The sequence below is a fragment of the Cyanistes caeruleus genome, unplaced genomic scaffold, assembly GCF_971803275.1.
Source record: "Cyanistes caeruleus unplaced genomic scaffold, bCyaCae1.hap1.1 HAP1_SCAFFOLD_221, whole genome shotgun sequence".
NCBI lineage: Eukaryota > Metazoa > Chordata > Aves > Passeriformes > Paridae > Cyanistes > Cyanistes caeruleus.
In genome coordinates this window covers 16,779-41,300 of record NW_028256004.1, presented here as the reverse complement: position 1 = coordinate 41,300, position 24,522 = coordinate 16,779, and the positions used below count along the sequence as shown (strand labels likewise).

Below are 24,522 nucleotides of genomic sequence, written 5' to 3'. Positions count from 1 at the left end.
GCTGGGATCATACTGGGAGTGACTGAAAAGGTGCTGGCTGGGACTGGAACCATGCTGGAGGTGACTGGGAGCAACTGGGCCCATCCTGGGAGTGACAGGGAGTCACTCTGGCCATGACTGGAATCATGCTGGAAGGATATGGGAGTGATTGGAACCATACTGGGGGTGGCTGGGTGTAACAGCAAATACTGGAAGTGACTGAGATTGTAGTGGGAGTGACTGGGAGTCACTGGGATGCTTGGTTCCTCCCCCTGGGTGGAGCATCTCACAATGGGATGATGTCATTTTATCAGTCCTGTACTGAGACTCAATGGCCCATTAACAGAAGATATCCCCCTGGAGGAAGGATGGGTGGTGGAAGAGATAAAGAACACTGCCCCACCTGGTTTTAACAGCTGGCCCATTAACAGAAGATATCCCCCAGTTATGAGGGATGGGTCATGAAAGAGATAAAGAAAAATGCTCCTCTAGTTTTTAACATGGTGATAGAATACATACTTTTGGTTACATCTTGCATTGCAACCCAAGACATGGGGTACATAAAAATTGTACACCACCAAAATTTGGCCCTGAAAATGCTTTCCAGAAGTTTTCCATTTATGTTCTCTCCCTTTTGGTGTTCAGGGTTTCACCCCTGTCCCAGCTGCTGGGGGTCACGCTTGTACTGGCGGTCCCCTGTCTACTTGGTCCCTGACCTCTTCTGGATGCTGTGAGTGCCAGGAATTTGAAAAGTTCTTCCCATTTCACTCTCCCCACTTAGGGATGCAGGAAGTTTTTGGGGTCCCAGGGTCCCTGCTCCCCTTATTCCCTTCTTGGGCGTGCAGGGGGACCAAGGAGACCCCCCTGCCCCTCTCTATTTAATTGATGGTTCCTCGAATCATGGCACTCCCCCTCTCTGGGCTCCCCACTTTGGGGTCCTGGGGGACACAGGGCTCTGCTCCTCCAGGCTGCCTCTGCCAGCAGCTGCCACTGGGAACCCCAAATGTCCCCCTAAAGGGCATTTTCTTTTCAGCTTTGGTTTTCTTCATTCTCTAATCATCACCCCCAAAAACCCAACCCAGGGACCCCCCCAGGATATCTGGGCCGGGCTCCCCCTCCCTCGTCACCTGTGGGATGGGGGGGTGATGATCCCACGGCTGGGAGGGGGCTGTGAATTCAGGGAGTGAATCCCAGCTTGACTGGGATATACTGGGCCTGAGATCATACTGGGATAACAAGCACCTAACTGGGATTACTAGGAGTGTCTGGGAATGGCTATGGACATGTTGAGAGCAGCTGAGATATACTGGGAGTGTCTGTGATCATACTGGGGATGACTGAAAACACACTGGGAACAATGGGAACCATGCTGGGGACAACTGGGAGCAACTGGGAGTGACAGGGTCTACACTGGGGGCAACTCCAGCTGGGCATGACTGGGACTTTGCAGGGAGCAGCTGGGATCATCTGGGGAGCAACTGGAACTATACTGGGGCCAACTGGGTGCAACTGGAATCACACTGGGAGGAACAGGGAGCAACTGGAACCATCCTGAGGGTAACTGGCATCCTACTGGGATCACAGTGGGAGCAGTTGGGCCATGCTGGGCAAGACTGGGACCATACTGGCAGCAACTGGGACTGCACTCAGCGTGACTGGGAGTGGCTGGGAGCAACTGGGATCAGGCTGGAAACACCTGAGGAGTGATTGAGAGCAACTGGGATATACTGGAAGAGACTGAAACCACAGTGCAGGTAAATGGGAACAACTGGAACCATGCTGGATAATTGTGGGAGCAGCTGTGCCCATGCTGGGTCATACTGGGATCCTACTGGAACTAGCTGGGATCATACTGGGAGTGACTGCAAAGGGGCTGGCTGGGACTGGAACCATACTGGAGGTGACTGGGAACAACTGGGCCCATCCTGGGAGTGACAGGGAGTCACTCTGGCCATGACTGGCATCATACTGGGAGGGCCTGGGTGTGACTGTAACCATACTGGGGGTGGCTGGGTGCAACAGCTCATACTGGGGGTGACTGAGATTGTAGTGGGAGTGACTGGGATCATTCTGGAAGTGTTTTTCTGTAGATCTTCTGTCTTTCTGGTCTCTTTTTATTCTCCTTCCTATCCTACGTACCTGGAATATTTTTGGATATCTTAATGTTACCCAAAATCTTAAGGGTTAACACTTTTTAGGTTAAATGAGCTAAGTTTGCAAAGTTAAGGCTATGGTAAGAGTTCTTTGTGCAGTTGGATGTTGTATTAAACCCTTTGCCATAGTTCCTTGATTGTCTGTATTTCGTCAGTTAAATTTTGTGTCATTTTGACCTCTTAGCTCAGTTGGTCAGAGCATGGTGCCAGTATCACCGAGTTTGTGGGTTCAATCCTTGTGTGGGCCATTATATTAAGAGTTGGACTTGATGGTCCTTGTGGGTCCCTTCCTACCAAGAATATTCTTTGCATCTGTCCATGCTGAGAAGATCTGGTTGTTGTTTCTCCTGTGCACCAAACTCAAGCACAGGAACCTTTGGTTACCACCAGCATTGAAGTGTTCTGGGGTGTTACAGCCCCGCAGGCTAACAGTGACCTCTTGTTTCCATAAGGCCCCAGAGTGTCCCACTGGTCCCTTGGTTCCATGGGCCCAAGAGTGCCACAACGATCCCCTTGGTTCCACAACTTCCCATGGTGTCACACTGGCCCCTTGGTTCCATAAGGATCTGGAGTGTCACACAGGTTTATGGCATTTGTCCTTGCTGCCCCTCACATCCCACTGCCCCACAAAGAGCCCCAAGCCACCCGTGAGGGACAGGCCCTGCTGGGCCAGGCCTGGGCTCAGGGCTTGGCCTTTCTGCTTCCTCCAACCCAGCCAGGGCTTGCTCAGCATTGCAGTTCCCTGCTCAGAGCCTTTGGTTCCCGGCAATCCTGGCCTCCAGGATCTGTTCTCACCAGTCCCTGGGGAGCCTTGGGCAGTCCCTGCCCTCAGTGGGGCTGATTGATGCTCCAAGGGACTTGGAGTTTTGCTTCTGACGCCTTGAGCAGCTTCATCAGTTTGAAGGAGGGACAAAGGAGGATCAGGAAAAGGAGAAGGAACCACGAGGTCAAGCACTCCCTGAATTCACAGCCCCCCCACCTATGGGATCATCACCCCCCATCCCACAGGTGACCGGGGAGGGGGAATGTGGCCCAGATATCGTGGGGGGTCCTTCTTGGGTTCTGCTTTTTGGGGGGGGATGTTTGGAGAATGAAGAACTTGAAAGCTGAATGGAAAATGCCCCTTGAGGGGATACTGGGGTGTCTCAGCATCCCTACGTGAGGAGATGGAAACAGGGGGAACTTTTCATATTCCTGGCACTCCCAGCAGCCTGAAGAGGTCAGGGACTGAGTAGACTGGGGACCACCAGTACAAGCGTGACCCCCAGCAGCTGGGACAGGGGTGAAAGCCTGAACACCAAAAGGGAGAGAACAGAAATGGGGAACTTCTGGAAAGCATTTTCAGGGCCAAATTTTGGTGGTGTACAATTTTTATGGACCCCATGTCTTGGGTTGCAATGCAAGATGTAACCAAAAGTATGTATTCTATCACCATCTGTTAAAACCTGGTAGAGCAGTTTTCTTTATCTCCTCCATGACCCATCCCTCATAACTGGGGGATATCTTCTGTTAATGGGCCAGCTGTTAAAACCAGGTGGGGCAGTGTTCTTTATCTCTTCCACCACCCATCTTTCCTCCAGGGGGATATTTTCTGTTAATGGGCCATTGAGTCTCACTGCAGGAATGATAAAATGACATCATCCCATTGTGAGATGCTCCACCCAGGGGGAGGAGCCAAGCATTCCTGCATGGATATAATCTTATAATCAGAACACCAGAGGCAGTCTTTCTCCACTGGATTCCCAGAGGAGAGACCAGACGCATCTACAGCACCAGAACTTCTGAGGTAAGCTGCAATCTTCTATGGGATCATTGCTTCATTAGAACCACATCTGATACTCCAGGAGGACTGCAGCCATCATTTAATCAGACTGCTACCAGCACTCTGACCAACAGGGTGTCAGGTTGTATTCTGACTCTGTTGGTGGGTTGTTTATTTGTTGGGTTTTTTTTTTGTACTGCTGCATTTTCATTTTCCTTTCTTTAGTAAAGAACTATTATTCCTGTTCCCAGATCATTACCTGAGAGCACTTTGATTTCAAGATTAAAAGAATTCGGAGGAGATGGGATGTTTACGTTTTTATCAATTTCAATGGTGGTTTCTGCTTTCCTTAGCAAACATCTTTCCTTTCAAACCAAGACACCGCAGATGCCCCGATGATTTCTAAATATGGACTTGGTAAGAAGTACCATCAAAGTCCATGTCCTCATTCCTAGTTTTCTCCTAAACCAGGATTTTCCAATCCCAAACCTTGGCTGGATGGAGAAGGAGGCTGTGAGGAAGAGGAAGATGCTCCAGGACACCCAGGCACGTGAGGAGGAAGTCAGTGCCCCTTTCCCCCTCTCTCCTGCTCCATCTCCCAGCCCAGCCTGGCCCCCGGCTGCAGGACAACCCCGCTGCCGACGCCGTCCTGCCGGGGACGCACTGGGGGGATCTCCTTCCCCTTCCCTCTGGCACGGAGGCAAATCCCATCCTCTCCTTGTCCTTCCTCCAACAGACAAGGAGCTGAGGATGGAGACCAGGGAGGACAAATCCCCACGGCAGAACCTCATGGAAGAGGCTGATTTGAGCAGCTCCACAGCACAGGAATCCAACAGGGAGGAAAATCCCCAGAGATCCCGCAGGAGGAGGGGCTCCAAACCCAGCCCGGGGTGCTCTGAGGAGGAAAGACCCACCCTGTGCCGGGAAGGCGGCCGGAGATCCAGCCGGGGCTCTGAGCTGGTGGTCCATGAGCAGCTTCAGGATGGGGAGAAGCCCTACAAGTGCTCGGAGTGTGGGAAGAGCTTCAGCAAGAGCAACAGCCTGACCCGCCACAGGATGATCCACACTGGGGAATGGGCCTACGAGTGTGGGGAATGTGGGAAGGGCTTCAGCTGGAGCTCCCAACTCATCATCCACCAGCGCATCCACACTGGGGAGAGGCCCTACGAGTGTCCTGAGTGTGAGAAGAGGTTTCAGAGCAGCTCCCATCTCCTCAGGCACCAGCAGATTCACACGGATGAGAGGCCCTTCCGCTGCCCCTACTGCAGGAAGGGCTTCAAGCGAAACTCCCACCTCATCACCCACCGGCGCATCCACACTGGGGAGAGGCCCTACAAGTGTCCCCTGTGTGGGAAGAGTTTCTCAGACAGGTCTAACTTGGCCCAACACCAACGGAGGCACCACTAAGGGAAGCTCTGTGAGTGCCCCAAGTGCAGGAAGAGCTTTCTCCACAGCTCCAGCTTCATCCCACCTTGGAGGACCGACATTGGTAAGAGACCTGATGATCCATGTTCCCTGGGATCCATGCTGGGAAGACACCTGTACCTTTTCCTGCCCATGGCAATGTCATGATGTGGGATTAAAGAACATGAGGGTCTGTCCACGGCCCTGTCAGTATATTCAATCCCATCTCAGGTCATTGCCAGGGGCAGGAAAAGGACTCCCTCTCACTCACCAGAGGAGAAGAGTGTCCTTTCTTGGCAGGAGGAAATACATGGCCAGGAAGAACCAGTCGGTGGCATTTTAGTTTTCCCTGTAAATAATTGGTCTTATCCCTTCTGTTACCAGAATTATTTCTGATGGTGTTAATTCATCATCTCATTGCTGTTCTCAATAAATTGTTCTTATCCCAGCCTGGGATCTTTGCCTTTTGTGCTTTCCATGGGAGGTGGGAGGGAAGCGAGTGGCAGCGCGGTTTTAACAGGAGCAGGAAATTGGGGAATGCCATTCCTGAAGCCCAGCCCGTGGAAACCGAGCATCCCAGCTGGTGCCAGGCCTGGTTGCCATGGCAGCAGCCTTGGGAGCGGGTCCCTGGCTGGGGGCTGCGGGAACCTCTTCCCTCTGGTGCCCAGGGCCAGGAGTGGAGGGAGCGGCTGGAGCTGAGGCGGGCAGGTTTAGGCTGGATGTGAGGAAAAGGTTTTTCCCGCGAGGCTGCTGGGGCACTGAACAGGCTCCCCAGGGAAGGCTCCCAGCTCCAGGGCTGGCTGAGCTCCAGCAGCGTTTGGCCAGCGCTGCCAGGCCCAGGCTGGGATTGTTGGGGTGTCCTGTGCAGGGCCAGCAGTTGGACTGGAGGATCCCCATGGCTCCCTCCCAACTCAGCCAATTGTGTGGCTCTGGGATCCCATGAGCCTGGGGATGGGACTGCAAATGGTTGCCATGGCAACGGGCTCTGGCTCCAGGCCTGAGCTGGTGTCCATGGCAACCACCCCTGGCATGGGGTCTCCATGGAGCTGCCAAGGGACTGACCATAGCAACAGGGGCTGTGATGGTTGTCTGCTAAGGATCAGATTTGTTACAGACCCTCAGAGGGGCTCCATGGAGACATTCTAATAGACTCCAGGCTGTTCAAGAGCTGGAATGTCACAGGCAGAGACAGGGGCTCCACAGAGACCTCCCAGGTGTTTCTGGGGATGCTGAAGAGCCGTGTGGTCACACAGAGTCCCAGCAATTCCATGGTGACATCCCAGGGGACCCTGGGCTGCAAAAGCACCGCTCTGTCACAGGCACTCCTGGGGGCTCCGCGGTGACATCCCAGGAGTCCCCAGGCTGCCAAAGAGCTGGGATGTCACAGACACTCCCAGGGCTTCCTGTCATGGTGTTGGGGGTTAGGTGTCCTTTTTTTTTAGTTCTGGCTTGCCCGTGGAATTTTTACCCATTAGTTGCTGGTACAATCTAACTGTGGATACTTGGTGGGTGGTCGACAAAAGACAAACAGTGGCCGGGCCCAGGGAGGGAAGGGGGGCAGGAAAAAAAGGAGGGTGAGGACAGTTTGACTGGCTTTCTTCAGCTTTGGGGAAAGACATATTTGGGCACGGAGCTGCTGCGGTGGGGAGAAGGGAATTTTGCCATCACCCAGACGGAGCTGCTGCTGCTTCTCCTTCTCCCCTCTTTGTTGGTGACCTCACACCCCCTGTCCTGCCGGGACGTGTGGCAGTGCCAGGCACCGCCGTGCAGCTGCTGATCCACCTCAGCCACCGGCCCAGGATCTCAGCTCATCCCTGCTGTTCCAGCAGAGTGTTCCTCAGAGCCCTGCAGGAGCACCGGGACTGCCCGCCCGAGGGGTTTGTGAAAACAAAGGCTCTCCTCCATCCCATCTCAGCCAAGAAAGCTGTCATGGGGTCCCTGGTTCTGTTTTCTTGCTAATGCTGTAGTTAATGTTATTTATTTGCCTGGTTATAAATACTAATAAAGAACTGTCATTCCTATCCCCAGATCTCTGCCTGAAAGCCCCTTGATTTCAGAATTATAATAATTCAGAGGGAGGGGGTCTACACTTTCATTCCAGGGGAGGCCCCTGCCCTCCCTAGCAGACACCTGTCTTCTAGAACGGAGACACTTTGCCAGCAGGTTTACAAAGGGAACTGGGATCTAAGCTGTGCCCTCTGAACCAACAGAGCCAGTCTCCCTTCAGGGTGAGAAGCCACAGCCTCAGTTATAGCCCTGGGTGCCTCCTGTGCCCCAGAGAATGGCCCAGCTCACCTGGCCCGGCCTGGCCTGAGCAGCCCGGACTGGCCTCAAGGGATGGGCTCCACCTGCCCGCTGTGCCCACAGGCCGGGCCCCAGGGCTCACAAGAGGCTTCCTCCCAGCTTTGCAAAACCTCAGCCAAGAGTGTCCCCTTTGCTGTGCTGAGAAGAGTAAAAAACCCTCTCAATTTAACCCTGCTGCACTCCTCATGGGGGATCCCTGCACACCTCAGGAGAGAGCCCAAATTTTCCCTGTGTGTCTCATGAGGTGCAGGCCCAGGTGATGCCACTGAAGGAAATGTGCCCTCACAGCCCAGGGACGCTCAGCATGGGCTCCCCCAGCCCCTCAGGGCCCCACCGCTGGTCACAGCAGCCCCTGCCTGGCTCCTGCCTGCCCACACCGTGGGCACCCCCGGCTGTTCCTGGACATGGAGCTCAGCCAGGGCTGGTGCTGTGTGGGCTGTGCTGGTGGTACCAGCCAGACACTGGGGTGACAGCTCCATCTCTTTATTAGAACAAAAAGCATGGGCCAACCCCTGCTCTGGTGCACAGGGGCTGCCCAGTTTCAGTCCTGGCAGGGACCAGGGCCAGGGGGCTCAGGATCAGAGGGTCTCGCATGGGAGGTGGGGGTCTTGGGATGCCCTCAAGATGGGGATGCAGATGTAGCTTGGCACATGGGGACAGATGTGAAGAGCGGGGATGACAGATGCAGCTTCTCAGTGACCAAAGTCTTTCGCCAGTCTTCTGAAGCTGCAGAGGTGCTCCTGTGGAGAGAGGAGGTGGCTGAGGCCCGCAGCTGCTGCTGGCACACAGAGACCCTCCTGCACAGCAGGGCCCAGAGCTGCCAAGGCTCTCCAGCATGGCTGGAGCTGCTGGCACAGCTTGGCCCAGCTGGACAGCTGCCCCTCAAGGCCCTGGAGAGCAGGGGATGGCTCTGGGCAGGGTCCCTGGCCAGGAGCGGGCCCCAGAGCACCTCTGCCTTTCAAGGGCAATCTTGTCCCTGCTCTTTCTCCTGCCCACCTTGCTTTGCCTCTGCCCGCTGCTCCTGGGGCTGCTCTTGGCCAGGCAGCCTCAGTGGCAGCCAGCACTGGCTGCAGCCCCAGCGGGCTCCCCAGGACAAGGCCCAGCAATTAAGAGGCCAATGAAAGGTCTGGGCAGCAGCAGAACTCTCAGCAGAGTGTTTTGGGCAACCAAGGACTAGCCACAAGTCCACAGCAGCCTCACTGGGAATGTCTCCTGACTATGAGCAGCCTTTCAAGAAGCTGTTGGAGGCCGAGATCAGGAAAACACTCACCGTTTTGTCTTCCAGCAATACCAGATTCCGGCACAGCACGCCATCAGGAAAAGTGCTCCACCAGCCACAATGGCCATTAACTTAATCAAACCATGTGTTCCCTGGTAGAAAACTCTTCTCATGCTTTCCCAGATATTCTGAGCATGTGCTGTGGTGCCAGCTGCATCTGTGGGGGCAATGGGCAGCGTGAGCCTGTGCTGTGCTCCACTGCTGATCTGGCAGCACGCTGGATATAGCCAGGACATTCTCTGTTTCCCCCAGAGCTGGGGCCTGCAGGCACCTTGCCACCCCTTGGTACAAGACTGCTCAACCCCCTGAGCTTGAATGCACAATTTCTCTGTGCTGTGCTGGTCTTCTCCAGGCAATACTTGTCAAAGACATAGATAAGGATCAGGAAAATTCCTAGGGTTTTGGAAATGCTCCAGGGCCCTCCCTCTTCCAAACAGACCCTAAACCTGAACTACCCCGATACCAGGAAATCTCAGGGGATCTCAGGGTGTGCATGGCCTGTGCTGCAGTTTGGGCTCCTGTCAGCTGATTCCAAATGCCTTCCTGCAGAGGCTGGGGAGAAGCTGCAGCCAGGCCAGCCTGGGAAACAGCCCTGCAGGCCGTGAAAGCAGCAGTGGGGCAGTGAGGCTGACATGGATCCCTTCCTGCTGTGCCGGGCATGGTGTGTCCAGATGTGCAGAGAAAGCCCCCGGCCGCTGAGTCTCAGGAGAAGGCTGAGGGACATGGACCCACCACAGTGTCCCTCCAGATCATTCAGAATTATGTGCAGATATTTGAGTTCCCCCACTGCTACATTACTATCTCCTATAGGTTTGTTCTTCTTCCTCAGGGGAACATAATATAAAGTATTTCCATTTCCCAGGAATGGATCCCACACAACCAGTGCTCAGCCTGTGGGATCAGCAGGGACACACCACACCCCTGTGATGGGAGCTGGGCTTGCTTGCAGAATCCAGCTCAGGAGCTGGGAAAGTCCTCCCTGCAGACACACCTGTGACTCAACAGCCACAGAAGCTTCTCTCATCTCTGCTGTACAGGCAGCACTGAGCCACAGGAGCAGTGAGAGGATCACGCAGGACGAGGGCACACACATGCATGGCTCTGTCCTGGCACCTGCAGCGATGCCGCCCTGGCCAAGCCTTGAGCTGGCAGCTCTCCCAGGGGGAAAGGCCTTCACTTACCCTCATAATCTTCCTCATCATCAGGCTCAGTAACTGATATGGACGGGGAATCCAGATCATCCTCATCATCAGGTTCATCTGCAAAGAAAGGCAGGACAGAACAGCTCCTGTGACACTGCTGAAGATTCTTCTTCATGCTGGAGTGGCAGTGAGTGCACCTGGGTGATTGGTGCCCTCCAAGGCACTCCCTCATCTCCACCTTCCACTCAGGAGCAGGGGCAGGGGGACCACGTGCCTGCAGTGGCCTCACACTGGGATGGAAGGAGCCCCTTGAATGGAAGTCAGGGGAGAAAGGACTCCCTGGAGCTGCCAGCAGCTCTGAACTGAGCCCCAGGCAGGGCCAGGGCTTGGCAGCGGCAGCTGGAGCATCTCAGGTTCCCTGGGGCCAGAAATGAGCCACACAAGGCACAGCCCTGGGGCACAGCCCTGGGCCTGGCCCTTCCCTCTCTGCTCTTTTCCATGGCTGCACAGCGCACACGGAAGGTGACATTGGCATTGCACACAGGAAGAAGATTGACAGCTAAATGCTCCTTCCTCCCACTGACAGCAATGCTGTGGGATCTCTCAGGGCTCCAGAAGGGAGCAGGGCGAGTATGGATGCTAAATCTGAACCACAGTGCCTGTACAATTGCAGGCCGCATGGCTCCTCAGGCTGCCTGAGAAAATAGCCTGGGAAAAATATGAGAAAGAATTAAAACAATTCTCAGAGATGCTAAACAGCCTTGCAGGTGTTGTTTTGCAGCCTGTTGTTTCTCCTTGCAGGAGAGAGTCAAGGGGGGCAAAGTGCCCCTGACCAATGATAGTGATGTAATACTTTGCTAACCAATAAGAGTTTCCTTTCTGTACTTTTCCACGTATCTGTCTATAAGACAGAGCTGAAGCAATAAACTAAGGAATTCTCGTGTGGTGACTCCCTTGAGAGTCCATTGTCGTTCTTTAAAGCCGTTCCCAATCGGAACGACATCTGGTGACCCCGACGTGATGCTACACCGACCCCTGAGGTCCGGTAACCCGACATAAACTGCAGCCGACCCCTGAGGTCAGAAGGCAACCGACGTGATCTGCTAATCCCCTGAGGGTAAGCAGCGAGCGGGAAAAAGCCAGCCCTTCCCCCTAGAGGGGTAAGTGGAATTCTCCCGGGCTTTCCAAGAGGAAGCTGGTTCTGAAAACCAACGGGATAGTGGAGCCTGCCTGTGAGTGGGTTTGGAACGGCCATCTTGGTGAAGCAGAGCTCAAAATTCCCGGGTCCGAGCCGTTAGCGTGTGCATAATTGCATTCGTGGAGCCGCCAAGATAAAGTCCTCATAATGAAGGACTGCACTTCAGCTGATGAACAGCTTGCCTACCTTGCATGCAGGATGCCCTGCCCCGCATGGGACTCAGTGTTTCTGAAGATGCCATGCGTGCTTTATTTCAGTGGGTGAAAGAGCAAGGTTTTGATATAACTATGGACAATGCCTTTGATCTCGAACTTTGGCTGTCGATAGAGCACCATTTATGGTCAGAATTCATTAACGGAGATATCAGCGTGTGTAGCCTAGCAGCTACCTGGGGAGTGCTTTTTAAAACGCTGAAACGGAGCCAGTCTGAGGACAGTGAAACCGGGAGGAGAAACTTTGATGCTGAAAGTTCCTCCGTTGTACAAGATAAGAGACCGGGAGATGAAACCGTAGATGAGCTGCATAGTGCTCTTTTAGCTCTGCCCAGACCCTCGGAGGACTTTAGCGGCGAGCGAGAGCAATCTGCGGCCCAGAGATCTCCCTCTCCAGAGAGGTTTGAGCGGCCGCCATCCGCGGAGCTCGGCACGCGAGCTTTGCCAACGGGAAAGCGGCAGGAAAGCAGAGACTGCCCGCCTCCGCCTGTGCCACCCGCAAAGCCTCCGCCGGCGCCAAAAGCGCCACCGCCGGCCGCCGCAGAACCTGCTTTCTCCAGCGCCTCCGCGCTGTCCGAGCTTCTTCCTTCTGTGCCGCAAACAGAAACGCAGACATCCCCGCTGCGGCCCGTCAGCGCGGCGGGGGAGAGAGAGAGAGTCAGCGCTCAACTCCCCCGCGCCTGGCGCGCGGGCCGCCGCCGCCGAGGAGTCCAGGCGCGGATCCAGAGCGCGGCGGGCCGCCGCCGCCGCCGAGGCGGGGGGAGGGGAAACAGCAACCGCGTTCCCCCTGCGCCTGCCCGCCGCCACCAGCCGTGGTCCGGCCGGCCGCCGGCTGACCGAGGGCGGAAGAGCGGCGGGGAGAGGGGAGGCAGCGGCCTCGCCTTCCCCCTGCGCCTGCCCGCCGCCGCCGGCCGCGAGAACCCCAAAAAACCCGAACTCAAGCCCAAATCTGGGGCCGGGGCCAGGCCCGTGGCAGGCATTGCCCCCCCTGCGTGTCCGAAGCACCGGCGAGAAAGCGCGGGGTGGGCCGGCGAACCTCACTCGCCCCGCGCGTGCACGGGAGGCGCTAGCCCTGCGCCCACTGCGCTCCCCCCGCGCTCCAGCGGGGAGGCGCGGGAGAGAGAGAGAGCGCTTGCCGTGCTGCGCTCCCGATCTGAACTCTAGCAGCGGCCCCCCCGCACCCATAAAAGTGGCGGGGGGAAAGAAAGACAACGGCGGGCCACTCCACCGGGACCTTCTGCACCAACCCAAAGAAATACCTTGACAAAGTCTGTCAACTCCAGCGGCCTGAGCCGTGCCAGCATCCTGCAGTCCCTGCGGGACCCAAATTTACTCACTCAGTTTGTATCTTTTAAGTTTTGTGTTTACAGAACTGACAAGTTTTGTGTTTACGAAACTGACAACCAGCCACGAAGAGATAGTAACTTCAAATTCCCTAAACCTTCCTGAAATTCATGAACTACTGTTCAAACCCGATGAACAACAACAGCAACCATGTAAACTTTATAAATCCCTCAAAAATCCCTCAATTGTATTTGAAAAAAAAAAAAAAAAAAAAAAAAAAGCGGGATAAGAAGAGGGGATCAAAGCAGCATAAATTGCATATAAATTGCATTGTGCATTGTTTTTATCACTTTGGTGTTCTTTCAAACTACTCTATTGACATGTTAGACTGTCAATTCGAACAGACTAACAATGTTGTATATAGTTTTGTATAGTGTGTGTATTAATTCACTGAATTAGAAATATTAGACTCAACCATCAAGTCCTTACAAAGAGAACAAATCCTAAATACCAAAACATAAACCAAAATTCTAAATTAATTCTAGATCAGCATCCATTCAAAGTTCTAGCAAAAAACTTCTTGAGCTGTGTTCGTTCTTTATTCTACAAGGGCCCAGTAAAATATAGAACAAACACTTCTTTTTTATTTAACAGAAAAGGGTGAGTTATGGATGCTAAATCTGAACCACAGTGCCTGTACAATTGCAGGCCGCATGGCTCCTCAGGCTGCCTGAGAAAATAGCCTGGGAAAAATATGAGAAAGAATTAAAACAATTCTCAGAGATGCTAAACAGCCTTGCAGGTGTTGTTTTGCAGCCTGTTGTTTCTCCTTGCAGGAGAGAGTCAAGGGGGGCAAAGTGCCCCTGACCAATGATAGTGATGTAATACTTTGCTAACCAATAAGAGTTTCCTTTCTGTACTTTTCCACGTATCTGTCTATAAGACAGAGCTGAAGCAATAAACTAAGGAATTCTCGTGTGGTGACTCCCTTGAGAGTCCATTGTCGTTCTTTAAAGCCGTTCCCAATCGGAACGACAGGGCGAGGTTTCCAGAATCCATCAACCTTCAGACTCTCAAGGGAAATGGCACGTGAGTGAGCTCTTGCCACCTTGACACTGATTGTTCTGTGCAGAAAGGGACATTGAGAACTTGCCTCCAGCATCTGGCAAGGTCTTCAAACCACCATCTACCACCACTTCCAAATGTTCCATGTCACGATCCAAATCTAGAAGGGAGCACAGATCAGAACCATTCCATGGTGTGCTGGGATCCCCTTCTGCCTTAGGGAACTGGGCACTGCAAGGGGGTCAGGTAAGGCTGTGGGAGCCAGATGTCAATGGACATGGCCAAAGCTGCAGAGGAGCCTGAGGAAAGCTCTGGATTGGCTCTGGACATTCTCAACACCTTTTCCATGCTCTGTGCAAAATCCCTGAAAGGCAGGCACTGCCAAGCAGCAGAGATGGCAGCTCAAGCCTCAGCAGGGCTCAGGCCCAGAGGCACAGCAATTACCTCCTGGGACTGTGCCTGGCATGGCCTCCCTTCCTGCAGCAGAGGCTGCCCATGAGCCACTGCTTCCTCCGGGAAACGCTGCCTTCAGCACAGCCTTTGGGTTCATCTCTGGAGAAAGGAAGAGCCACAGCTGGATCAAATGGAACCATTCCCCACTGGGGAGGTGGCATGTTCAAGAGGCAATATTTGTCAAAGTCATGGATAAGGACAAGGAAAACACCCAGGTTATTGGGGCTGGCCAGGGTCCTCCCTCCTCCAAACAGCCCCTACACCTGATCCAGCCTGAGACCAGGAAATTGCAGGGGATCTCAGGGTGTGCATGGCCCATGGTGCAGTTTGGACTCCCTGTCAGCTGATGCCAAATGCCTTCCTACTGAGGCTGGGGAGAAGCTGCAGCCAGGCCAGGCTGGGAAACAGCCCTGCAGGCCATGAAAGCAGCAGCAGGGCAGCAAGGCTGCCATGGATCCCTTCCTGCTGTGTTGGGCACTGCGTGTCCAGATATGCAGAGAAAGCCCCCGGCTGCTGAGTCTCAGGAGAAGGCTGAGGGACATGGACCCACCTTGTCCTTCTTGCAGAATTTTCTTCAGCATTTGCCTCATGGGTTTGGATGGCTCATGGGGTTTCATAACTCCTGTAGCTTTGGAATTTCCTCTTGGAGGACCTTAGAGCAAAATAATTCCATTTCACAGGAATGGATCCCAGAATGCCAATGCTCAGCCTTTGGGGTCAGCAGGGACACACCACTCACCCCTGCGATGGGAGTCAGGCTTATGTGCAGCAACCAACCCAGGAGCTGGGAAAGTCCTCCCTGCAGACACACCTGTAACTCAACAGCCACAGAAGCTTCTGTCATCTCTTCTGATCTGAACAGGCAGCACTGAGCCTCAGGAGTGGTGAGAGGATCACGCAGGGCGAGGGCACACATGTGCATGGCTCTGTCCTGGCACCTGCAGCGATGCTCTCCTGGCCAAGCCTTGGGCTCTGAGCTGGCAGCTCTCCCAGGGGGAAAGGCCTTCACCTACCCTCACCATCTTCCAGAGCCTCAGTCCTGGGTGTGGGTTGGGAAGCCAGATCACCTTCAGCAAGAGGCTTGGCTGAAAAAAAAGGTAGGACAGAACAGCTCCCGTGGCTCTGTAGGAGACCCTCAGGCTCCCTGGGGCTGGCAAAGGAGCCACACAAGGCACAGCCCCGGGACACAGCCCTGGGCCCGGCCCCTTCCCTCTCTGCTCCTCTCCGTGGCTGCACAGAGCACATGGAAGGAGACACTGATATTACACACGGGAAGAAGATTGACAGCTAAATGCTCCTTCTTCCCACTGGTAGTGACCTGTGGGATCCCTCAGGGCTCTAGAAAGGAGCAGGGTGAGGTTTCCAGAACCCAACAAGCCTGAGATTATGTTAAGAGATATGGCAAATGCTCTTGCCACCTTGTCATTTTGTGTTCTGTCAGTAAAGGGAATAGAAGAACTTGCCTCCAGCATTCTCCAAGATATTCAAAGTATCATTCAGTAGCACTTCCAAATAATTGAGGTTGAGTTCCAAATCTAGAAGGGAGCACAGATCAGAACAGTTTCCATGGTGTTCCGAGATCCCCTTCTACCTTAGGGAACCAGGCAGTGCAAGGGAGTCGCGCTAAGGCTGTGGGTGCCAGATGTCAGTGGACATGGCCACAGCTGCAGAGGGGCCTGGGGGCTCTGGGCTGGCTCCTGGTCACTCTCCACCCTCTTTGCAGGCCCTGTGCAGCATCCCTGGGAGAGGTGGCTGGAGCAGCCCAGGCCCCACTGGGGCCCTCTCTCTGCCACAGCTGAAAGAATTGTAAAAGCAATGGGGAAGAACTACAGCAGGCAGTGCCACAACTGTCCCTCAGGCCCTCCCTCCCTCCTGCCCACGTTCTGCTGGGACAGCTCTCCCATCCCATAGGGACAGAGCCAGGCTCTTTCAGGATACAGTGGAGCCTTGCCCTCCCCCTCTGCCTATTCCCCACCATGGGCACCCCTCTGCAGCTGCTGCCAGGTTTTGGGACCTGTCTCCCATGGAGGGACCCCAGCAGGACTGCTCAGTAGCCAAGTGCCCTGAGCCTGCTGGGGATAATTCCACTGGGCTGTGCTGGTCTTGTCCGGGCTGTGCCTGCACTGCCCAGCAGCAGAGATGGCAGCTCAAGCCTCAGCAGGGCTCAGGCCCAGGGGCACAGCAATTACCTCCTGGGACTGTGACTGTGCCTGGCATGGCCTCCCTTCCTGCAGCAGAGGCTGCCCATGGGCCACTGCTTCCTCCGGGAAATGCTGCCTTCAGCGCAGCCTCTCCTTCCGTCTCTGGAGAAAGGAAGAGGGATACATGCATCAGGTGGGGCTGTTTGTTCCCCAACATGAAGGTGGCATCTTCAGGAGGCAATAGTTGTCAAAGATATGGATAAGTTTCAGGAAGGCATCCAAACTTTGGAGCCAGGCCAGCCACATCTACCACAAGACTGGGAAATTGCAGAGGATTTCAGGGTGTGCATGGCCCATGGTGCAGTTTGGGCTCCCTGTCAGCTGATGCCAAATGCCTTCCTGCAGAGGCTGGGGAGAAGCTGCAGCCAGGCCAGGCTGGGAAACAGCCCTGCAGGCTGTGAAAGCAGCAGCAGGGCAGCAAGGCTGCCATGGATCCCTTCCTGCTGTGCCGGGCACAGCGTGTCCAGATGTGCAGAGAAAGCCCCCGGCTGCTGAGTCTCAGGAGAAGGCTGAGGGACATGGACCCACCACGGTGTCTCTCCACATCACTCAGCCTCTTGTCTCCTGTAGGTTTGTCCCTCCCTCTAGGAGGATCTTAACAGAAAGTATTTCCATTTCAGATGAATGGATCCCACAGAACCAGGGCTCAGCCTGTGGGATCAGCAGGGACACACCACTCACCCCTGCGATGGGAGCTGGGCTTGCGTGTAGCAACCAGAAAAGGAGCTTGAAATGTCCTCGCTGCAGACACACCTGTAATTCAACAGCCACAGAAGCTTCTGTCACCTGGTTCCTGCCACGTTGTCAATGATTATTCCTTGTTGTGACAGTGAGAACATACCTGCATGGGGCTCCAGAGGCAGAAAATCTTCATGAAGCCAAGCTGCTGGAGAAGCCTTCCTACCACCCTCATCTGGAAGGGAGCACAAGTCAGAACCATTCCATGCTGTGCTGGGACCCCCTTCTGCCTTAGGGAACTGGGCACTGCAAGGGGCTCAGGTAAGGCCGTGGGAGCCAGATGTCAATGGACATGGCCAAAGCTGCAGAGGGGCCTGGGGAGCTCTGGGCTGGCTCTGGTCACTCTCCACCCTCTTTGCAGGCCCTGTGCAACATCCCTGGAGGGGCAGTGGGACCAGCCCAGGGCCCCTGAGGCCTCTGTCCCTCCCACAGAGAAAACCCTCCCTAAAGCCCTGGGGAAAACCATCCCCAACACTTCCCAGGGAGAAGGGAGCACTGTCCTGGGAAAGGGGACTGAGGCCGCCGGCTCACCTGCTCGCCGTGCTCGCCACGGAGCAGCCTGGGCAGCCCTGTCAGGCAGGGCCACTGCCAGGAGGAGCAGGAGGAGGAGGCGCAGAGCAAAGGCCATGGTGCCTTGCCCACTGCCAGTCCTGCAGCTCTTGCTGCCACCACTGTCCTGACACCGCTGTCCCAATGTCAGCACCGCTGCTGCCGCCGCCGCTGCTGCCACAACAGTCGTGGTCAAGGACTGACTGCTCGGTCCTTGTGGTGCTGTGCAACCACGGGGCTCTGGGACCTCTGTGACCTCAGAGCCTGCTGTCACCTCAGCCTGCTGTCACCCCAGAGCCTTCTGTGACCTCATGGCCTTAGATGTCTGCTCCAAGTGTACTCCCATCTGTACTAGAGGACTGCTCTGACTGTGAATCTTTGACTTCATCAAAGGGTCATTGCTAAACAAAACCTTGGTTTTGCCTGCTGACATTGCTGGTCAGACGGTGTCCCAGGAGATGCTCTTGATGGTTGCCTCTTTTCCTGGGCACGGCACTGGAGGAGGTCCAGGCCCAGGTGATGCCACTGAAGGAAATGTGCCCTCATCCCAGGGATGCTCAACACAGACTCCCCCAGCCCCTCGGGGCCCTGCCTCTGGTCACAGCAGCCCCTGCCTGGCTCCTGCCTGCCCACACCAGGGTCAGCCCTGCCTGCTCCTGGACATGGAGCTCAGCCAGGGCTGGTGCTGTGTGGGCTTTGCTGGTGGTACCAGCCAGACACTGGGGTGAGAGCTCCATCTCTTTATTGGAACAGAAGAGCTGTGCTGGGCCCTGCCCTGGCAGGAGGGACCCATCTTCAGTCCAGGCCACAGAGCAGGGCGGGTCCCTTCAGGGACACAGGGCCTTGCTTTGGGTGGTGGCAGCATCTGCACAGCAGCAAGCTGGTAATGCAGTGTCGTGGTTTTAAACCAGAAACTAACAAAAAAATTACTTATTTTTTGCGGTGAGATACGGATTAGAACAAGAGCAAAACAGGCTTAAAACTTAAAAGGAATAAAGAAAGTTTATTGACAAAATATAAGAATAAGAACACCAGAATAAACTTCCAGAAAACTCCTTTTATCCCCTACTACCCACCATTCTTTTGTTCACATGACAACACAGAGACCAAAGAACCTTGGAACTTTGGTGTCCAGAACAGTCCCTATTCTCGCTAGAGTCTTTTTATCAGTCTTTGTAGAGAAACAGAAGTCTCTTTCTGCTAATCTATAGAGTTTCTCACAAGAAAACTATTTCTGCTATAGTTTTCTATTGCCCTGATGTCAGCTGCCCAGAAATGCTGCTATCAGAGCTCACTCCTCCCATTTCACATCACTCTGAGGTGTGTATGGGCCATGAGTCTAGGGATGGCATTTAAAGGATGAGTTATTCAAAGGCAAAAGTCTTCTTCATCTGTCCTTGTGAGCTCTACTGGAAAACAGTTTTCTCATTGGCTCTCGAGGCCTCAAATTTTCGCTTCACCCTGTTCCAGCACCTCACCGCACCACAATCACTCTACTTTTTACTCAAAATTCACACTTTGAACACTCCATTCCTGCCCATATACTGTGTCATGAATTGAAGGAGTTTTTTCAAGACCTTATTGTCCATTCCCATAGCCTCAAGAGAAAGGTATTTCAGCTCATAAAGCATTTTCTTATTCTCTACCCCTTCTGAAACTTAATTATTTTCTTACTGTCTCCGATAGTTTTATGAAGTCTCTTTACATGTTGATTACTCTCTTTTTCTTTCTCTGGATAAAAAGATTAATCTGCAAGTCTCATCTGGGTAATGAAAGGGTTAAAATCTTGCCCAGGCTTTTGTAGATGGTTCTGTGACTTCTGCCGGTGCAGGAGCTGGAACTGTCTTTGATAGAAGATTCCTCATGGCTGTTCTGGAGAGTGTAGTCGCCGCTTTAGCCCGCTGCAGGTTCAGAGCCCCTTTCTTTCTTCACTCGGCAGTCTCTAGTAAATTTAGTCACAGCAAAACCTGCAGCTGAGCCAGAGATTGGCTTGGCCCGGCCAGAGCCCAGGGAAAGCTCCCCACAAGCCCCCATCTCCTGACCGGGAGACATGGCAGCTCAGCCCAGCCCCCGCCCGGCCGCATGGGCAGGCAGGGAACGGGAGGCCTGGAGTTCTGTTACCTTTCACAGCCAGGAAACAAAGAGCCTAAGAGTGCTCTGACTTTACATCTTAAGGTAGGGTTCACAAGTTGATCTCCCTTTTCAATGGTTAAAATTGCTGTCAATTCCCAGTAATGACCAATAATTGGTCAGGAGAAGGGACTCCTTTCAGTCCCCAGCAACTTCAACTTCCTTAGCTCTCACAACCACCTTAAAGGTAAAGTCACCTCATGACAGGGACTTAGAAAGAAAGTTAGGTTTGGCAAGCCTGGGAAAAGTAGGCCCTGGGAAATGTTAAGCCTTGTGCTTGCTAAAGATCAGGTCAAACTGCACCTGTGTAATCAGTAGATGTTCATGATACAATTGTTAGATATGATTAGATATAATTATTGTTTAAAGAACATGAGGAACAATGTTAGGGGGCTGGGGGGGATCACAAGAAATCCATGCTTGGGTAAAAACAATGCATACAATAAAACAATGTAAGTTTAATAATTAATACATAAGTTATATAATGATAGAGTATAAAAGATGTTCAACTCAAAATCGGGTCGGGTCAGATTTGGGTATGTGTACCCCTGACACCCAGAGCTCTTTAATAAAGCACCTTCATATAATCCTTCATGATTATGTGTGTTCCTGAACGCTAACATTTATATAATCAATAATCTCACAGTGCAAAAATATTCTGATAATCCTGTCATTTTGAATCATTTTCTTTCACTGCAATCCTCAGGCGAGGTGCACCTGCCTCGAGCGGAAGTTTGGGTGAGAGACCTAACCACTAACAAGTGGCAAGGCCTGTGTGAGCTCATCACCTGGGGTCATGGGTATGCATGCGTTTCCACAGATACTGGGATACAGTGGATACCTGCAAGGTGCATTGGCTCTGATGTGCAACACCAAGGGCAGAAAGCAGCCAACAGGTGGCCCTTGGATGATGATCAAGGTACCAATGATCATTCAGATGGTCCTTCTACAAGCAGAGAGTGAGCATTCTTCCCTATGACTGTCAGTTCTGAGCAGACTGACGACGTTTTGTTTGCTGTGTGTTAACTAGTTGTATTAGAGTCAACCATCAGTTCTTTGCAAGAAAAACAATACTTATCGAGAATTCGGTAACATGCCAGAAAATCTCCCTGATCATTCTAAATCAGTGTCCATTCAATGTTCTGTTGGTAACTGAAAGGAGACCTCTTGTGCTGTGTTTGCTCTCTTTCCTGCAGGGGCCCAGCAGGAGATTACAAACACTGCTTTTTATTTTTAAAACAAAAAGGAGACCTCTTGTGCTATGTTTGTTCTCTTTCCTGCAGGGGCCCAGCAGGAGATTACAAACACTGCTTTTTATTTTTAAAACAAAAAGGAGACCTCTTGTGCTGTGTTTGTTCTCTTTCCTGCAGGGGCCCAGCAGGAGATTACAAACACTGCTTTTTATTTTTAAAACAAAAAGAGGGAATTATGCATGTTAAATATGAGCACAAACAGGGAGCACAGTGCCTGCAGAAAAGCAGGCTGCATAATTTTCTCAGTGTCGCCTGAGAAATCCTAAGAAGGAATTAAAACAATCCTCAGAGATAGAAGACAGCCTTGCAGGTGCTGTTTGTCAGTTTCTTGCTTTCTTGCGAAAGAAGGTTGATGGGTGGTGAACCCCAATGACCAATGATGGTGATGTCTTAGTTCCAATAAGACCAATTAGAGTTTTACCTTTCTGTACTTTCATGTATCAGTCTATTAAAGAAGATCTGAGGTAATACACCTTAGGCTTTCCTGTACAACTCACAAGAGAGGCTGTGCTGTGCTTCTCGCCGTTCCCAATAGCGCAACATTTGGCTTTACAAACAAGCTGTGGGTCTGCTGATAAAATGAAACTATCACTGAGAGAGAACAGAAACAATGGGATGGATTCAACTGAAAGATGAAAGAAACACTGGGGAAACACCATCAAATTCCACAATGGTTAAGAATTAAGAAGAGGATTATGCATTGGCGGGGTGGGGGGGGTGGTGCTATCCCAGGCATCAGACGTTCCGGGAAGTCTGTACCTCTCAAGTCCCTCAGCCTATGGGGAAACAGAGAAGGGACATATGGCCGGGAATTAGGATAACAGGGAGGCTGCGCCCTCCAAAAATTGGAGAGACCCCAGGGGAATGCCCCATGGCCTATCTCTTTATTTGAATGAAGTAAAAGGACTCCCCAGTCTCCTTTTTGGACATAAACCTCTGGTGTTCATGGATTAATTTTCCTGACACTAACAATTAATATGAAGTTCAAAACTCCTAACCTAGGTAATTCAAAATATGAAAAATATGAAAGCTAAAACTTAAGGCATCACACCCTGAGGGGCTGTGGAATTGAATAATTCTGGGGTGGGATTGAGTAGCATTCAGTGGCACTGAGTGGTTTTGAGGTGACACTGAAGCCTCTCATCTCTATGAGTGCTAAGAAATGGAGACAACTACACCAAATACCCCCACAAACCCCAAATCCTCCCAAGTATATCCTTGAACCCCAGTTTCCCTTGAAGCTCTAGTAAAAAGAAAGGCTTTAAAGGTCTTGGATGAATTTGTTCATTTTTACCCCGATTTTGTCTATTTTAAAGGGATGAAGATGAATTAAAAGAAAATTAGGACTGAAACAAAAGCACCACCAGCCCAGTGTCTTCCCAATGCAGATCAGTGGAAACAGAGGTCATCAGGGCTCTGCCCAACGTGGGTCCTCTGATGGGGAATGGAGCTGGAGCACCACACGAAGCTCTTTCTGCACTTGGGGCACTCGCAGGGCTTCCCTTACTGGTGCTTCTGTTGGTGTCTGGTCAAGTGAGAGCTCCTGGAGAAGCTCTTCCCACACTGGGGACACTCGTAGGGCCTCTCCCCAGTGTGGATGCGTTTGTGGGTGTTGAGGCTGGAGCTCTGGCTGAAGCTCTTCCCACATTCCCCACACTCATAGGGTCTCTCCCCAGTGTGGATGCGCCGGTGGGTGATGAGGGTGAAGTTGCGCTTGAAGCCCTCCCCACAGTCAGGGCAGCGGAAGGGCCTCTCATCCGTGTGAATCCGCTGGTGCTTGAGGAGATTTGAACTGGTCTGAAACATCTTCCCGCACTCGGAGCACTCATAGGGCCTCTCCCCAGTGTGGATCATCTGGTGGATGGTCAATTGGAACCTCCGGTTGAAGGTCATTGCACACTCCCCACACTGATAGGGCCGTTCACCAGTGTGGGTCCTCTGGTGGCAGATGAGGCTGGAGCTGTGGCTGAAGCTCTTCCCACATTCCCCACACTCGTAGGGCCTCTCCCCAGTGTGGATGCGCCGGTGGGTGATGAGGGTGAAGTTTCGCTTGAATCCCTCCCCACAGTCAGGGCAGCGGAAGGGCCTCTCATCCGTGTGAATCCGCTGGTGCTTGAGGAGATGGGAGCTGGTCTGAAATTTCTTCTCACACTCAGGACACTCGTAGGGCCTCTCCCCAGTGTGGATGCGCTGGTGGATGACAAGTTGGGAGTTGAAGCTGAAGCTCTTCCCACACTCCAAGCACTTGTAGGGCTTCTCCCCATCCTGAAGCTGCTCATGGACCACCAGCTCAGAGCCCCGGCTGGATCCCCGGCCGCCTTCCCGGCACAGGGTGGGTCTTTCCTCCTCAGAGCACCATGGGATGGGTTTGGAGCCCCTCCTCCTGTGGGAACTCCATGGCTTTTCCTCCCCGTTGGATTCCTGTGCCGTGGAGCCACTCAAAACAGCCTCTTCCATGAGGTTCTGCTGTGGGGATTTGTCCTCCCTGGTCTCCATCCTCAGCTCCTTGTCTGGGGGAGGAAGGACAAGGAGAGGATGGGATTTGCCTCCGTGCCAGAGGGAAGGGGAAGGAGATCCCCCCAGGGCGTCCCCGGCAGGACGGCGTTGGCAGCGGGGTTGTCCTGCAGCTGGGGGCCATGCTGGGCTGGGAGATGGAGCAGGAGAGCGGGGGAAAGGGGCACTGACTTCCTCCTCACCTGCCTGGGTGTCCTGGGACATCTTCCTCTTCCTCACAGCCTCCTTCTCCATCCAGCCAAGGTTTGGGAATGGGAAATCCTGGTTTGGGGAAATACAAGGGATGAGGACATTGAGTTTGCAGGTCCCTCTGTCCAAGCTCATCTCTAGAAGTCACCGGACATCTGGGGTCCATAAAACCTCCAAAAAACACCAAGATTCAGCTCTGAAAATGCCTCCCAGGAGTTCCCCATCTCTAGTCTCCCCTGTCTTCAAGGAGAGAAGGTTCAAGGGTTCCCGCCTGTCCCAGCTGCTGGGAGTCAAGCTTGTACTGGGGACAACCTGTCTGCTCAGTCCCTACAATCCCCAGGCTGCTGGGAGTGCCAGGAATCCAAAAAGTTCCCCCTGTTTCCATTTCCCCACTTAGGGATGGTGAGACCCCCCAATGTCCCCCCAAGTAGGATTTTCCCCTCAGCTTTGGAGTTCCACATTCTCAAAAAATCCCCCCCGCAAAATAAACCCAACCCAGGGACCCCCCCAGGATATCCGGGCAAAGCTCCCACTCCCCCATCACCTGTGGGATGGTGGGTGATGATCCCACAGGAGGGGGCTATGAATTCAAGGAGTGCTCAACCTTGTGGTTCCTTCTCCTTTCCGTGATCCTCCTTTGTCCCTCCTCTTCCTCCCTCTCCTCCCGTTCCATCCTTCCTCCTCCTCTTCCTCCCTAACCCCACCTCCTTCTC

At 53.3% G+C, this 24,522-nt stretch overlaps 2 protein-coding genes across 2 annotated transcripts in view; both read right to left on the bottom strand.

The window, feature by feature from the left end:
• The window catches only part of LOC111944811 (uncharacterized), a 62,800-nt gene extending 44,889 nt beyond the window's left edge, over positions 1–17,911 (bottom strand). Inside the window, exon 1 of the mRNA XM_086874438.1 lies at positions 17,706–17,911. Coding sequence (XP_086730564.1) covers positions 17,706–17,802 — 97 coding nt within the window. The 5' untranslated portion in view covers positions 17,803–17,911. The remainder of the gene's footprint in view (positions 1–17,705) is intronic.
• A 4,358-nt stretch (positions 17,912–22,269) lies between these two features.
• Positions 22,270–23,854, bottom strand: LOC147645596 (uncharacterized). Its single transcript, XM_086874436.1, has 2 exons — positions 23,803–23,854; positions 22,270–23,616 (listed from the first exon to the last, which is right to left on the bottom strand). Exons 1-2 carry the CDS (start codon positions 23,852–23,854, stop codon positions 22,610–22,612), a joined length of 1,059 nt encoding a protein of 352 aa, XP_086730562.1. The 3' UTR covers positions 22,270–22,609.
• Between the last annotated feature and the right edge of the window lie 668 nt (positions 23,855–24,522).

What these genes read in the sequence shown, in the direction of transcription:
- LOC147645596 (XM_086874436.1), bottom strand. Translation starts at nt 23,854, where the DNA reads ATGGAGAAGGAGGCTGTGAGGAAGAGGAAGATGTCCCAGGACACCCAG. An exon ending in GTCCCAGGACACCCAGGCAG is followed by an intron (nt 23,617 to 23,802) that starts GTGAGGAGGAAG and finishes TTCCTCCCCCAG; the next exon opens with ACAAGGAGCTGAGGATGGAG.